This window comes from Dinoponera quadriceps, unplaced genomic scaffold (assembly GCF_001313825.1).
Source record: "Dinoponera quadriceps isolate SergipeBrazil2010 unplaced genomic scaffold, ASM131382v1 scaffold367, whole genome shotgun sequence".
Lineage (NCBI taxonomy): Eukaryota > Metazoa > Arthropoda > Insecta > Hymenoptera > Formicidae > Dinoponera > Dinoponera quadriceps.
In genome coordinates, this window is record NW_014554712.1 from 1,798,715 (window position 1) to 1,811,950 (window position 13,236).

The 13,236-nt window shown below is 46.9% G+C and overlaps 1 protein-coding gene across 4 annotated transcripts in view; it reads right to left on the reverse strand.

The window, feature by feature from the left end:
- The window catches only part of LOC106741043 (ADAMTS-like protein 3), a 236,339-nt gene that overhangs the window by 74,277 nt on the left and 148,826 nt on the right, over nt 1-13,236 (reverse strand). For all 4 annotated transcript variants that reach the window (XM_014612608.1, XM_014612609.1, XM_014612607.1 and 1 more), the window contains exons 3-4: nt 12,027-12,079; nt 9,236-9,335 (exon numbers count right to left, since the gene is read on the reverse strand). In XM_014612608.1, the coding sequence (XP_014468094.1) occupies nt 9,236-9,335; nt 12,027-12,079 (153 nt within the window). The remainder of the gene's footprint in view (nt 1-9,235; nt 9,336-12,026; nt 12,080-13,236) is intronic.

The window sequence follows — 13,236 nt, forward strand, 5'->3', positions numbered from 1 at the left end:
AACGATAATTGTCATTTTGCCGGATTGTCTTGCTGAATCTATAAATCACATTTTGCCGTAAGGACAAATGAATAAATGTAATGTAATTAATAAAAGGGAACATTATTGTTTTCCTAACGACAAATTAACTTATCCCGAGAACAAATTCAGCCGAATATTTTCTATCCTGGTAGCAAAACTTTTTCTGCTCTAATTACGAATAATTTGCTAATTATTTTCTCGTTATGTTCAAATGAGGAAAAATTGCGGAGAGGTTTTTCTCGCGATTTTCATCTTGAATTCGACTTAAAGGTTTTCTTCCTTTTTATTACGGTCGAGACTCTTCGGCTCAGTCCTCGCGCGAGACACGAGACGTGACAATTTCTGCGGTCTCGATACAAATCGGTTAATTGTCGCCGAGAATATATTCACCTGCTCTCTGTCTGTCGTCGATAGTTCCTCACGACACGGCTACCAGCTCGAGAATAATAATTCACCTAACTCCTGTCGCCCGCAATTACTTGCGCGTCGCGGAATTGCAAGTAATGCATTATGCACGAGTCGAGCGCGTTTAGCTCCGCAAGGAAGTTCCATTATTTATCTCGGCGTTGTAACGGGATTCATCATTCGGCCGCGCTCGCGCTAAACGCGATATTAATAGCCTTGTAAAACTGCAATTACAGAATGTCCAATGAAAGTCGCAACGATGCATGCGCAAACACTACCGCGAGGACAAACAAGATATTTCAACGCGCCACGTGCGCCAGAGAGAGAGAGAGAGAGAGAGATGATACACACACCACTCTCTCGTCCGTATGATCGATCTTCATCATCTTAACGGTCAGAACCGATTAACACAGTGACTCATGATTAACATATGACTCCCCTATATGTTTAATAATAGTTACCAGATATATCTCATTTTCTGCTATCAAGGTTATTATGCTATCGAGATATTAAGTACCAAAATATAGTTTAACGATCTAAATATATGTATAATTCAAGCAACGAAATCTTGGTTCTTAAAACTACATATTTATTTCGTACGATCAAATTATGCCGTAACTGTTGCCGAACGTTCGCAATATTTCACCAAATTATTTAGCAACAGTCATCAAATCCTGTTACATATTACCAAATTCTTCTTTCAGTGCAGAACTCGCGGGGAAAAAAGATTTCGCGAAGAATCCGAAACTGCGCGAGGAGGCCGAATGACAAGCGCGACCGGGACACGTAATTGCGATTATAAAAATACGTTTATATCGTTAATCCCCCCCCCCCCCGGTTTCCCGGTTTCCGCAAAAATCTCACAGTGGCGTAAAAGTCCCAGCGCGGCGCTGCGCGGGCCGAACAGCGCGACATTAATATCTCTGTGATGTTACGATTACGGTGACTCTAATAAAAGTTACAACGGTATTGTTTCCGGGTGCGCTCGCGCGCGCGCGCAACACAGCGTACGGGCGTGGTTTTACCGGCCATATTATTCCACTGGCGGATGAGCGACGCGCGTTTAACCATTGCGGATCTGGTTCGGACACGGGTTCTCTCTCTCTCTCTCTCTCGCAACATCGATGTCGCGGCTAAATCACGTTCTGGTTTCCAGTTTGTTCACTTTTCCCTTTACCGTGGACACCGCGATTTGTCATCATTATAATGGATTACCGTGGCGCGATACGATAACGTTTCTCGGGAATATTGAATAGCCCACGCTCTCCCGTCCGTATTGTATTTAACATTTATCATCCATAAGCGACGGCGACGAGAGAGCGAGAGAGAGAGAGAGAGAGAGGGAGAGAGATGTACCGGGAGATGTGCGCACACGTCCGATCTAAAAGAGGGATATTCCTTTTTTTTTCTCGCGCGAGTGATATTTAACATTCGCCCTCTCTCGGTTGATTGGGATAGCGATTTTTCATGCAGCCCGGAGTGGAATGTCGGACAAACAGAAACTTCTATCAGAGTGCTCGTGTATTCTTTCAGGAATATTTCACGAGGAGTAACACCGTGCGCATTTCGCGTGCGCGCGCGAACGCGAGCACCGCGAATAAAAGGAGTCTAATTATCCCGTATGCGAGCATCTACGGCGTGTATTATACCTAATGGGCGTATATGGCGGGCAGAACATTCGGAAAGCTCAGGAGACACCGGAGCTCGCGGAGAGTAATTTAATATCTCGTTTTCTCTCTCTCTTTCTCTCTCTCTCGTGTGAACATAATTTCTCGGGGACATCGCTCGTTATACATTGATACGCCTTTCTTCGTACGACTGGAAATTTCAGAAGAATATTTCTATCAGTATGGTCTCTCTCTCTCTCTCTCTCTCTCTCTCTCCTTCTCTCTTTCTCTCTTTCATAGTCTTGTGTCCGTTTCATCTATTAATTACATCCACGGTCGTTTCCTTTCGCCGCCAGCAGCGGCGTTTCCTTGCAATATTTCGTATCGAGTGCAGAAATCGGGTGCAAAAAGTATCGCGGTTTCATCAGTCGGTCGTGAAAATATTCAACGTTACTCGCGCTGGTCAGGCGTTTGCGTGCAAACGGCACTGCGTGCCGGTCAAGGTAACTCCAGGTAGCTCTCTCTCTCTCCCTCTCTCAGTGGCATCAAATTGAAACCCAGTTTATGCACTTTGCGCCCGACGAAAGGTAGCCCGGAGGACGCGAATGGACGCGACGGACCCGCCGGCAGCGCGAGAGATTACCGTATCCAAGACTCGTATGTAGCATAACCGTGACCTCTCGACGCGCGTTTGATTCAACGAGGATTCTCAAATGCGCGGCGGCACATATATGTCGATTTTGTGCACAAATAAAATTTACCCCTCTCGCGTGTACTGCGGCGAGAGTAAGCGCGCTGTTTACACGGCGCGTTTATTTTCGAAATTTCTCTCTCTCTCTCTCTCTCTCTATTTTACTTAATTTGCTCCATAATCGTTCGCGGTCGATATCATCATCGGACAAAAATACACCGTGAAATTATATCGGGTCGTGAAAAGTTTTTGCGTCAAATAGAGCGAAACTCGGTTGAACTCGGTCCGATTATATTTATATCCGCGCGAGAATCCGACGATGTCGCGCTCGGGAAAAAACCGTTCGAGTAATAATATTGATCTAAGTTAAGTAGGGTTACTCCGATACCTGATGAATTATCGAAAGTAAAAATACAATTGACTGTTTAAAATACGTTATTTTTTCATCGCATAAGTAGACGTTCATATGCGCTAAAACGTATAAGTAGACGTTTATACTTTTGTACTATACTGTATCACATACGCCATATTTCATGCGCGAGCGGAAGCAACGTTTCACTCTCTTTGTTACTTACATAACAGCAAAAACGTAACGGTGTAATATACACTCGATGTAATTTTCGCTTCATTACAGCGCGCAATTAATTAAGCCGTGCCAAAAACTGCAGGCTGATGGTAATTATATCGCACGGGGCGAAAATTTACAACATTTATATAAGCGCCAGGCGGAGAACGCCGGCGCCGAATGCGCGCGCGAAATAATTGTGCGCGGCGCCCTTCGCGAACTGCTGAATCTTTAAATCCACGTTTGTACGCCGGCTCGCCTGTACACATGGCGCTTTTTTTACTGCCGCCACGCAGGAAGAAAATGAAAGAAGCGGCGGAAAAACGGAGGTAAGGACGGCGGTGGAGGTGGCAGAGACGACGGCGGCGCCGGCGACGAGGAGGGAAAGGTATCCCGCGGACGTAAATTCCTTCCGGCTGGATTTTAACTTGAAATTTATAACGTCCTGTCGCTAAATTATTGTCCCGGACCCGAGGGGCCGGCCGTTAAGCAAAGACTTCGCTCGCTCTGAGTGAGGGCAATTAATATTTGACCACGATTGAGCTTCGATTACTTCGTGAAAAGACCCCGAAAAGATTCGTTCCGTGACGGAGCCTATCAATCTCCCGATCGTTGTTAGCGGCGGCGGTTCGCAATCACAACCTCCGAACGATCGATCCGAAAGTTTCCGCCTTGCCCCGTGTATAAGCGATAAATTACCGAATGTATTCGGGGCTCTCATTAGCACCGGGACACAAACGCGGCTGTGTGCGACATCGCGCACGCGAGTCGCGAGAAAAATAAGCGAGTGATCGATAAACCGTGTTTACTCCGTGATCAGTCACCCCGTGGTGAAATTTCGCCTGTACCTCTGACGGAAATTCGTCGAGAGCGAAGAGTTTTTTGCACCGGTCAATATTATAACAAACACCTGTAAATATCCACTGCACCAAGCGGATCCCGAATCCCGACATTTCTCACGACAGTTTCACGAGAGTTTCTGCTCAGATGACCGCCATTACCCCCGTTTCATCCTGCGTCGCGTACACACTCGTTTTTACATAACGTCGCGTCGCTCGATCGTCCCCGCAAACGGGTCCGCGCGTTTCTCTCCTTCGCGGCGGGAAAATTGTTACCACTTCTCGCCGGATGATAATAAATCACATCATTTGCGGAAGCAATAGCTGCGAGGATATCGATAATGTCAGAATTGTCGGGATCACAGGAGGGGTCATTTGTACAGAGGTCGAACGCTATCGGCCAATCACGATCGTCGATTGGATGTGACATCATAAAAAGCACAGAGAGAGAGAGAGAGAGAGAGAGAGAGAGAGAGAGAGAAAGAAAGATAAAGAGAGAGAACGAAGCGGCTCGCTATTATGGCTCGCGGGAAATTGTCCATCAGCCTGAATGAGAGATGTCTCGCAATGATGGGACAAAATCCGCGTCGTTTCGACGCATGGAAAGAAACGCGACAAATCTCACACGTCGATGAGAAATCGACGCGAAACAGCGATTGTTCTTGCCGACTGGGCCGGCTAAGCCGGAGCTGGCGAGATGAAGCGAGCGCGTCGCGCGCGGAAACGAGAGATAATTAAAATTTCCACCACGCTCGTCGTCATCCCTTCGGCGCTCGAAGATCGTCGACGCTCGATTTTACAGGCGATTACCGAAGGAGGTAAGGAAAGGAGAGAGCTAATTTGCACACACCAGGGAAAGCAACGACCGACGATTTGTCCGATGCGCGGTGCCGATACGTCTTCGACTGTTAACTATGTATCGCCAAAGTTGGAGGTACACGTTGAAGTAAAAGCCCCGCGTAATTAGGAGGGACATTTCGAGTCCAAATTTGGAGATACGTACCTCGAGGTATCTTCAAATTCAAGGTACGTGCCTCGAAATGTCCCTTGTAATTACGCAGGGCTCTTATTTCAACTTGTACCTCCAACCTCGCCGATATACGGTTAACATTGTACGCTTTGCGTTATCCTCGTAACGCGGTGAGTCCGCGGAGGCGAGTTCAGTCAGGCATCGACAACGGGCCGTCGCACAATAAAACGTCTCGGTTAAGTGAAAGATATTACGCGTTACGTATGCGGCCGGTGTAACGCGAAAAGAGGAGGGTGAGCGGCGTCTCGCTTGTAAGATCGACGCGGCTTTGTGGACCGATACCTTTGTTGCGCGCTCGCGAGTATGCGTGTCGTGTGTGTACGTGTCCGCGTGCTCGTATTCGCGAACACACGTAGAATGCACCTCTCCCCGTTGCATCGCCCCGTGGGCGGAATGTCACGTCGGTCGTCGCGCGACCGGCGACAAAGGCGTCCCTCATCTGGGACCTACGGCGCTTTTCCACTTTTACGATTTTACAGCGGTAGAACTCCGTGCTGGCGAGCGATCCCCCGCGAGATCCGCGCCGAAACGTCGCTTAATGACGTCAATTTGGGTCGAGCGTCGTCGTCGTCGTCGCCGAGCGTTAACGGGACGGACGCGTTAATCGGATCGCTCGCGGAGCGACAAACGTCGTCGGTATCATCGACGTTCCGCGACGGAAATTTGAAATGCGCGCCTCCGCGCGGCGAAGAAACGCTGAATCAGCGCGGAGATTATTTAAAATGAAGACGATAAAGGAAATAACTACGGTCAGTAGAGAAAAAGTTCAATAAAAAAGCCGGAGATTTTCTCTCTAACAAATAATATTTAATTTTTAATGTTCCCTATGATAAAACGCAAAAACACGTTAAATCTGCCAGACGATAATGATTATTCGAATAATGTGAATTTATAATACAATAAGTTGATTATAAAAGTATATGTGAAAAAGATCGATTTTATTCGATAAAACTTCACACGTTCATGGTTAATTAATCTCTTTCCCTATCAAGTAGCAATCGAATCTCCAGCTAGGTGGCAAACGTCTCTCTCGTGTTGCATCGAATTCCGCACAAGTCACACGCGCGCGCCTCGTCGTCGCGCGACGAACGATAGAAGATGATCTCGCAAATAGATACCACCGGTCGGTCGCGCTTCGGCGACTGATTGATACGTCACGCACCAGGAACTGATACCGACGGCATCGCCGTGCGCGCGTTCGGTATCGTCAAATGCACTCGCGGGAAGAATCAGCGTCGCGCGTCATATCATTGCCGGCTACGCACACAGTCGCACGATCTACGTGCGCGATCGATCCCGCCGTCCGTCACACACGATGGACGCGTTTGATTTGTTCGAAATTTCGACGTAACGAGAGACGCGCGCTCGACGCCTAACTGGAGATTAAATCGCTAACTGCGGTGCGACGGTTTATCATCTTCAGCTCGCGCGTTAATTTCGCGTTCGAGCTCAGTTGAAGACCGCGCTTATCGCGGCGAAAAAAACGGTTTCCGCCCGCCTCTGCGGGTTAGCTCGCTTCGACCGTGTTTTATGCCGTACATATTTAAGGCTCCGGAGTGGTCGGCAATATTGGATTCGTGACGTCACAGGCGAGAAAGAGACACGTTGAGAAATATTGCGTGCCATTTGCAAATGAAAAGATATTTGGATAAAACAACACACTTGAGATCGCTCGCAGACGCTTGTGAAAATGGACGAAAACTCCCGTTTACCTTTTCACCTGGTCGGTCAATAAATAGCCGTGAAAGGTATGTGAAATAAGGCCTTATTTATGTAGGAAAACACATGGTTTTGTGGCTATTGAAAGGAACGAAAAATATGCTGCTACGTATATAAAATTCCTCTTAAGTTGATCTTGGTTTTCATCCATTTTCATGGTTTAACAAACATGTCACGAGTCGCACCTGCACAATTAAACGAATAATAATGAAACGGCACGCAACGCAAAATTTCGCTGTTAGTATGCCGCTCTTCAAATACGGTCGAAATTTCACGGCAACTCATGAGAAAAAGTAACTGTGAAGTGACGACCATTCTGGACGACAATGAATTCTTCAGTAACTTGTCGAGAAAAGGTAACAGATTTAAGTGTTTGAATTGGCAGCGTTGAATTGGCAGCGCTGACACTTTCAATTTCTGAATAACTAATAACACACGACGAGTTAGTTCAAATTAAAATTTGGAGTGAACTTTCTGGGACATGTGAAGAATCTTAAAATTAACATTTTATCATTGTATATGTCGTTATTATATAGAGAAAAACGTGTCATAATAAGATGGTAATCGTCGGTGAGGTCAAAGTCAAAGTCACATATGACAGCAAGACATACTCGACGGCAGCCGTGAAGGTATCGAAGATGTTGTAGAATGAAACGTACACGTCGGCGATCGAAGTACAGTTGCGATTTGTGTCGCGCAAGTGGAGGGAACGAAGATAAAAGAAAAAAGAAGGAGCAATTATTCGGAACTATGTAAACGTCGACGCGCGAAACACGATAAATTTTACACTCAGACGCTACCGTCCGCTTCTCCGTCCGCGACACGCGAATACGAGATGAGTGCATGGCGAGCGATTCAAAGTATAATCCGTCGATGCTCGTGAATAAATGAGCTCTTCGGGCGTCTCTCGATTTGCGGGGGTTACATCGTTGGATTCGCACGGCGTATGGCGTTTCCTACCATAAATATAACTCCCGTTTAAATATACCATACATTCGATTCTTTCCGAGCCGAGTCCTGCGAAACAAATAGAGACGAGGGAACGATCGTCGGCTGGCCGATATCGATCAGACGGGAGTACGGTCGACCGGTAGCAACAGTTATTTCCTTACATACTTTCGATGTGTACATGTAATTTCGACAGTCGTTTATCTGCTGCGCATGTTCGTAAAAATCATAGGTTCGCCTCGTTGTATTTTTCGTGTGTTTCGAAATATATAAAAAAAAAGAAAAAACCGTCGCAACCGTCCTGTGACCGACTGCGTGTACGACACACGTCTGTACGCGGCGGAACTACTGTTTAACACGTAGCCGCATTGCCTTTTCTCTGAAACTCGGCCCAGATACACGAATGTGGGTCAGGTCACCTGGAAGCCCACGTCCCATTGGATCTACCCTCCCAGTTACTGCAGCAGAGTGTGCGTATTGGCCGTAGCCGCGGTGCAGAACGTGCTTACACACGGGGGAGAAACACACACAGACACACTGCTATCGTACGGGCCCGATATCAAATTTATCATGTATCCAAATTACATGTCGGCCGATGTAATATTGACGCCGGCGGATCTACACCGGCGAGTCGCGCGGGCTGAAATATTTAAGAACGATTCACGACAATGAATGTCATTTGGTCTCGCGCAATCGGCGCAATTCGTTTCCATTATTACTCGTCATTGTGTCACGAGAACGCGCGCGCGTCCCGCACGATAATTCGCAATCACCCCGTGCGATAACTGCGCGAAACAGCGACGCCCGCTGTTAAAACGCAATACGATTAAACGTCCGATCGATACGCAAGAACGTACTGAACGTACTGCGAATCGCAACGCGACGTGGCGCGAAGCTCGCCGTGCAAACGTCTACTTTCATCTGTCGACCGAGAGTTCACGTTTAAACGCGCGCGTTCAGATGTGCACGCGCGATCACAGTCGCAACGTGAAAGAGTTATTTTATATTCATAGAGAGAGAGAGAGAGAGGGAGAGAGTTTATCGCTGCGTACTTCGTCGCTTGTACGGCGCGACCCAGATTTCCCGAATTCAGAACTCTTTGATCAATTTGGTGTCGATCTTTTTTGTTGTACAGCAGAGAAATCGGAAGACTGATTTTCGAGAGCGGTCAACATTTTTTTCAAATATCGCCCCAACGATGCGAGCACATCGTCGCGAACCGACAGGTCGTCCTGTCTTTATACTCGGAATAAAAATTAGTCATAGAAGCTAAAGTCTAGCTGTGATCTAGACAGCTGAAATATGTGTGCGAAATAGAGACAGTTAATGTCGCTGCTACCGCAGCTAAGTTTATTACTTGTTTGAATTCAGTGAAAATCACATCTGTAAATGATGAAAGAACTCACTCACCTCCGGATTGCAGATTTTATATTTGGTCGTCCAGACCCTGCCTTTGCACGGTTTTCGCCTGCATCGTCGCTGCTGTCGCGAAATCCCGCCACCGCAAGACCTGAAAAAAGAGCGGGGAGGAGGTTGAATCTATCGGCAAATTAAGTATGACGGCACAGCGGGCTGTGCGTACCTCTTGAATATATTAGGGGTACCCATAAGTAATGTCGTTTCTTTTCAGGTTGAATAAACATCGCCACCTTGTTCGTGGGCGTGATTTATCATTACATAACCTATTTACTAATTAAATTTATTAACATTTAGCGTGCTTATCGTGAAATTTTGAAAGAATTTGAATGTACCGTTAAGAATGGGAGGCCAAAATGTGGATAAGGTGCATATTATTAGCAACCCTAATACTTGGGCATGGGCCGGGTGTGTTTCTCGGACACGCTTATCCAATAAACTTTTCATAATCAAGGCGCTTCGAGAGAAAGAGAGAGAGAGAGAGAGAAATCGTCAAGAGTTTAATTACGTTTCAACGCCGGCGGCGCGACGCGGTTAGTTAATTCAATTTACCACTTCACGCTAATTCCATGAGCGATCTTTATTCGCTGGAAATTGCGTTACCCCCAACAAGTATAAGTTGGTTTCGCTCGAGAGGAGGCGGCGGCGGCGGTGGCGGCAATGAAGCACACTCGCTATCGCGGAGCTCGTTCGCGATATGAAGTGTTCCCGCCAATTATGACGTTTCCGTACGAATCGCGAAAATCCTCCCCGCGCTCGAAACAATAAACCGTAAATAATCTCGCGGCCTCTCCCGCGATTGCGGGTCGAGAGATTTCGAGACGCGGCACTAGGTACGAAGTAGGACGAAACGAGGAGCGACGCAACGAATCACGCCGGCCGTAACTTCGTTCTCGTTTCGGCGATATGTGAAGATTAAGAGGATTTGCTGGGAGAGAGGGTGAGGAAGGGCGATTCGCAGATATCGCATCGTAATTATTCAATTTTTAGACATTTTTCCATTATTCCGCGCGCGAACGTCGTCCGAAAATTTCAGACAGAGCTCCGTATTTCGCTTTGCCGGAGAGAAAAGAAGAAAGGAACAAAAATAGGAGAAAAAAGTCAGCCGCATCGGGAAATTTTCAGAAAGGAGTGTGAGCTGGAAGAATTGAAAGAAAAAACGAGGCTAATGGAGAACGGTCGTTGTATACGTTTCACTTGTAAATCACGCGGCCCTTCGCTCGCTATGTGCAAACGAGATCGCCCTCGCGAGCGACAGTTCACAGCGATACGGTGAAAGTCGTCATCATTGCGAACCGCGCGCGCCGTCACATTTCGGAAGGTCGCGGAGATCAAAGCGCTGATTGACATCGAAAATGATTCTAATCGAGTGAACGCAAAATTAGCTTTTCTTGAGCTCCCGAATCGAAATTCGGAGGAGGAATTTTCACGTTGATCGCATCATACCGCGCGAATAGCAATTATCCGATGCGAACGATAATTTTGATGCGCAAACAATTAGTTGATCGGAATAATAACGCATCGCGCGAGCGGGCGGACACGCGCGCCTATGCTACGTACAGATCACTCCCAATTACAGAGTTCAATAGTCACGTGAATAACAACGCGGGGCGCGTTAATTTTTCCTGCCGATAAGAGCGCGTGGGATTTTCAAGCGCGACAAGTTCGCTCCGCTAATTCGCGCCGTAGCGACTTCGCGAGCGGCTGATCGTCGTCAACAGCGACGATAATTTCCACGAGCGATCGCGCTTTTAGCAACGCGCGAAATCACCGCGACGCAACCGTTGCTCGCGCGATCGATATTCGTTGTTGTTGCTCGTTGTCGTTATTATTATCGGTTATTATTACACAGGTTGTATTATTTAAGCGATATCGGAAATTATAATAGCCGAGGAGGCGGAGCGCGAGAAGAAGGGTGGAAGAGGAAAGAATGAGGGGGGGGGGCAAGTTTCGCGCGAAAATATGCGCAGCTGGCGCGGAAACATCAATAGCGCGATGCTGTAGATCATACAATAAAGCTTTTCTCCGGCCGAGTGCAGTTCGCAAGTTGTAAGTGCCATAAATCGCTGCGTCTCCCGCGTTTCTCCCGGCCACTTCTGTGCAACTGGAAAAACGAGTCGGGCCGGGGAACAAACTTATTGCCGGCGGTGGCCGACCGAAATGAGTTCCAGGACGCTTAACATTCCGGCTGTGTTATCGGTAGGACTCAATATTAGACCGCGCGCGCGAAACAGGCGATGAGAAATCGCGGGATTGGATCATGCCTTGCATGCGGACGACGGGCCACCGTCGAGACGCCCTTTGTCGCATTGCCGCCGAACAATAGCCGTGCACATATGGCGGATGCGACATTCTTCGTGTATCGCGCATTTCCTCCAGGAATATGGAAGCGTATACAGAGTGTCACATATTTCCCACACACACACACACGCGTCGAGAAATAGAAAATTTGGTACATTTACGGTTACATATTTTTATTAGACATTCCTCTCTCATGAAACTATGTACGGAACGTTGAGACAACTATATGAAAAGATTTTCAACAATCTCGAAAGAAATTTCTGTTCTCCATCCTTGGTATATATCACCGACTTAAAATTATATTTGAAACAGTAAGTTCAAGTGAACACTTGATTGAGTTCGACGACAACCTCCTAAGCACGAACGAGAAGACGGACGAGAATGATTATGCTTTATGTAGTATTAATTGAGAGTATTAAATGAAATTTGCACAGCGCGGAGATTATAATTGAGTTGGTGTAACGTTCATGGAGATACGGCTTACCTCGTACATGGCGACCACTTCGACCATGGCGACCATTCTCCCCATCCGGTGCTCTGAAACAAAAAATTAAATCATCGTATGAGCTTACAGACGTAAATAAATAAATTACAGATGTAATTAAATTAATTACTTCAACCGTCATATTTGTCATATGAAATTATATAAAAGAGATCGCGGGGCACAGTGTCGTATTTTCAGTGGCGCATCACTATTCACAAATTTAGTATTCATCTTAAGCAAAATTACGTTTCTACATACATTTTATTCATCTAATAACAAATTTTAGTTTGAAACGAACGTGTCAACTTTATCTGCAAATATTTCAGCTCCCGAATGGCCAATTTTTTTCTAATCATACGAGCAGCTAGATAATATTTCAATGTATGCGTAGCGCAAGTGTTATCGAATTCTTATCAAACTTATTTCGCCTTACAACCCCATTAAGCACAATAGCGCGACATCGAGTCTGTATGTTCCTGCGTTTCATCAATGGCACATCGAATTTGAGTTCACGGCAGTTCTTCGTGCGATCGTCCCGATTCGTTCTCCGTGCACTGTGCTCGAAGCGATTTTACGTTCATAACGACGCTCCGCCCGAGGAGGAAACATTATTCCGCACAGGCTCGACTTGTCTTCCAACGCGCTATTGCCCTCCGTCGCGACCCATGTCGTCCATTGTCGGGCTTTTATTTCGCTCATAAATGTGTCATCCGCGAGAATACCAACGGTAATCAGCGTCTCTCTAATGGTTCACCAGAGCAAAGTATAAATCGCGCTTCAGACACCGTGTCGCCCGCGATCGCATCGACCGCCTCTATCCCGGCCAATAAGTTCGTGAACAAACGTGATAAAAATTTGACCGGCAGCAACAGCCCCCGGCCGACAGTCGACATTCCCGGCACGTCTTCGCGCCTAAACCAAGCAGATTTCGAAAATTCACTTTCGCCACACGAGAACCCATATCGGCGTATTCGCTCCCGTCCCGATGTTTCACGGTGAGCGATCGATGGTAATAGCGCGCCGATTTCGGCCAATTTAAGAAACCGCGGAAACAGAATGCCAAGTATCGACGAGACTGCGTCTGGTTGTGTCCTCGAGCCGAAATTTTGCCGATCATTCGCAGAAGCGTGGGATTTTACGTTAATGCAGAAAAGAGTATTATGTATTTACGGAAGATTACGTAATACGCGGATCACCGACACGAGTCTCA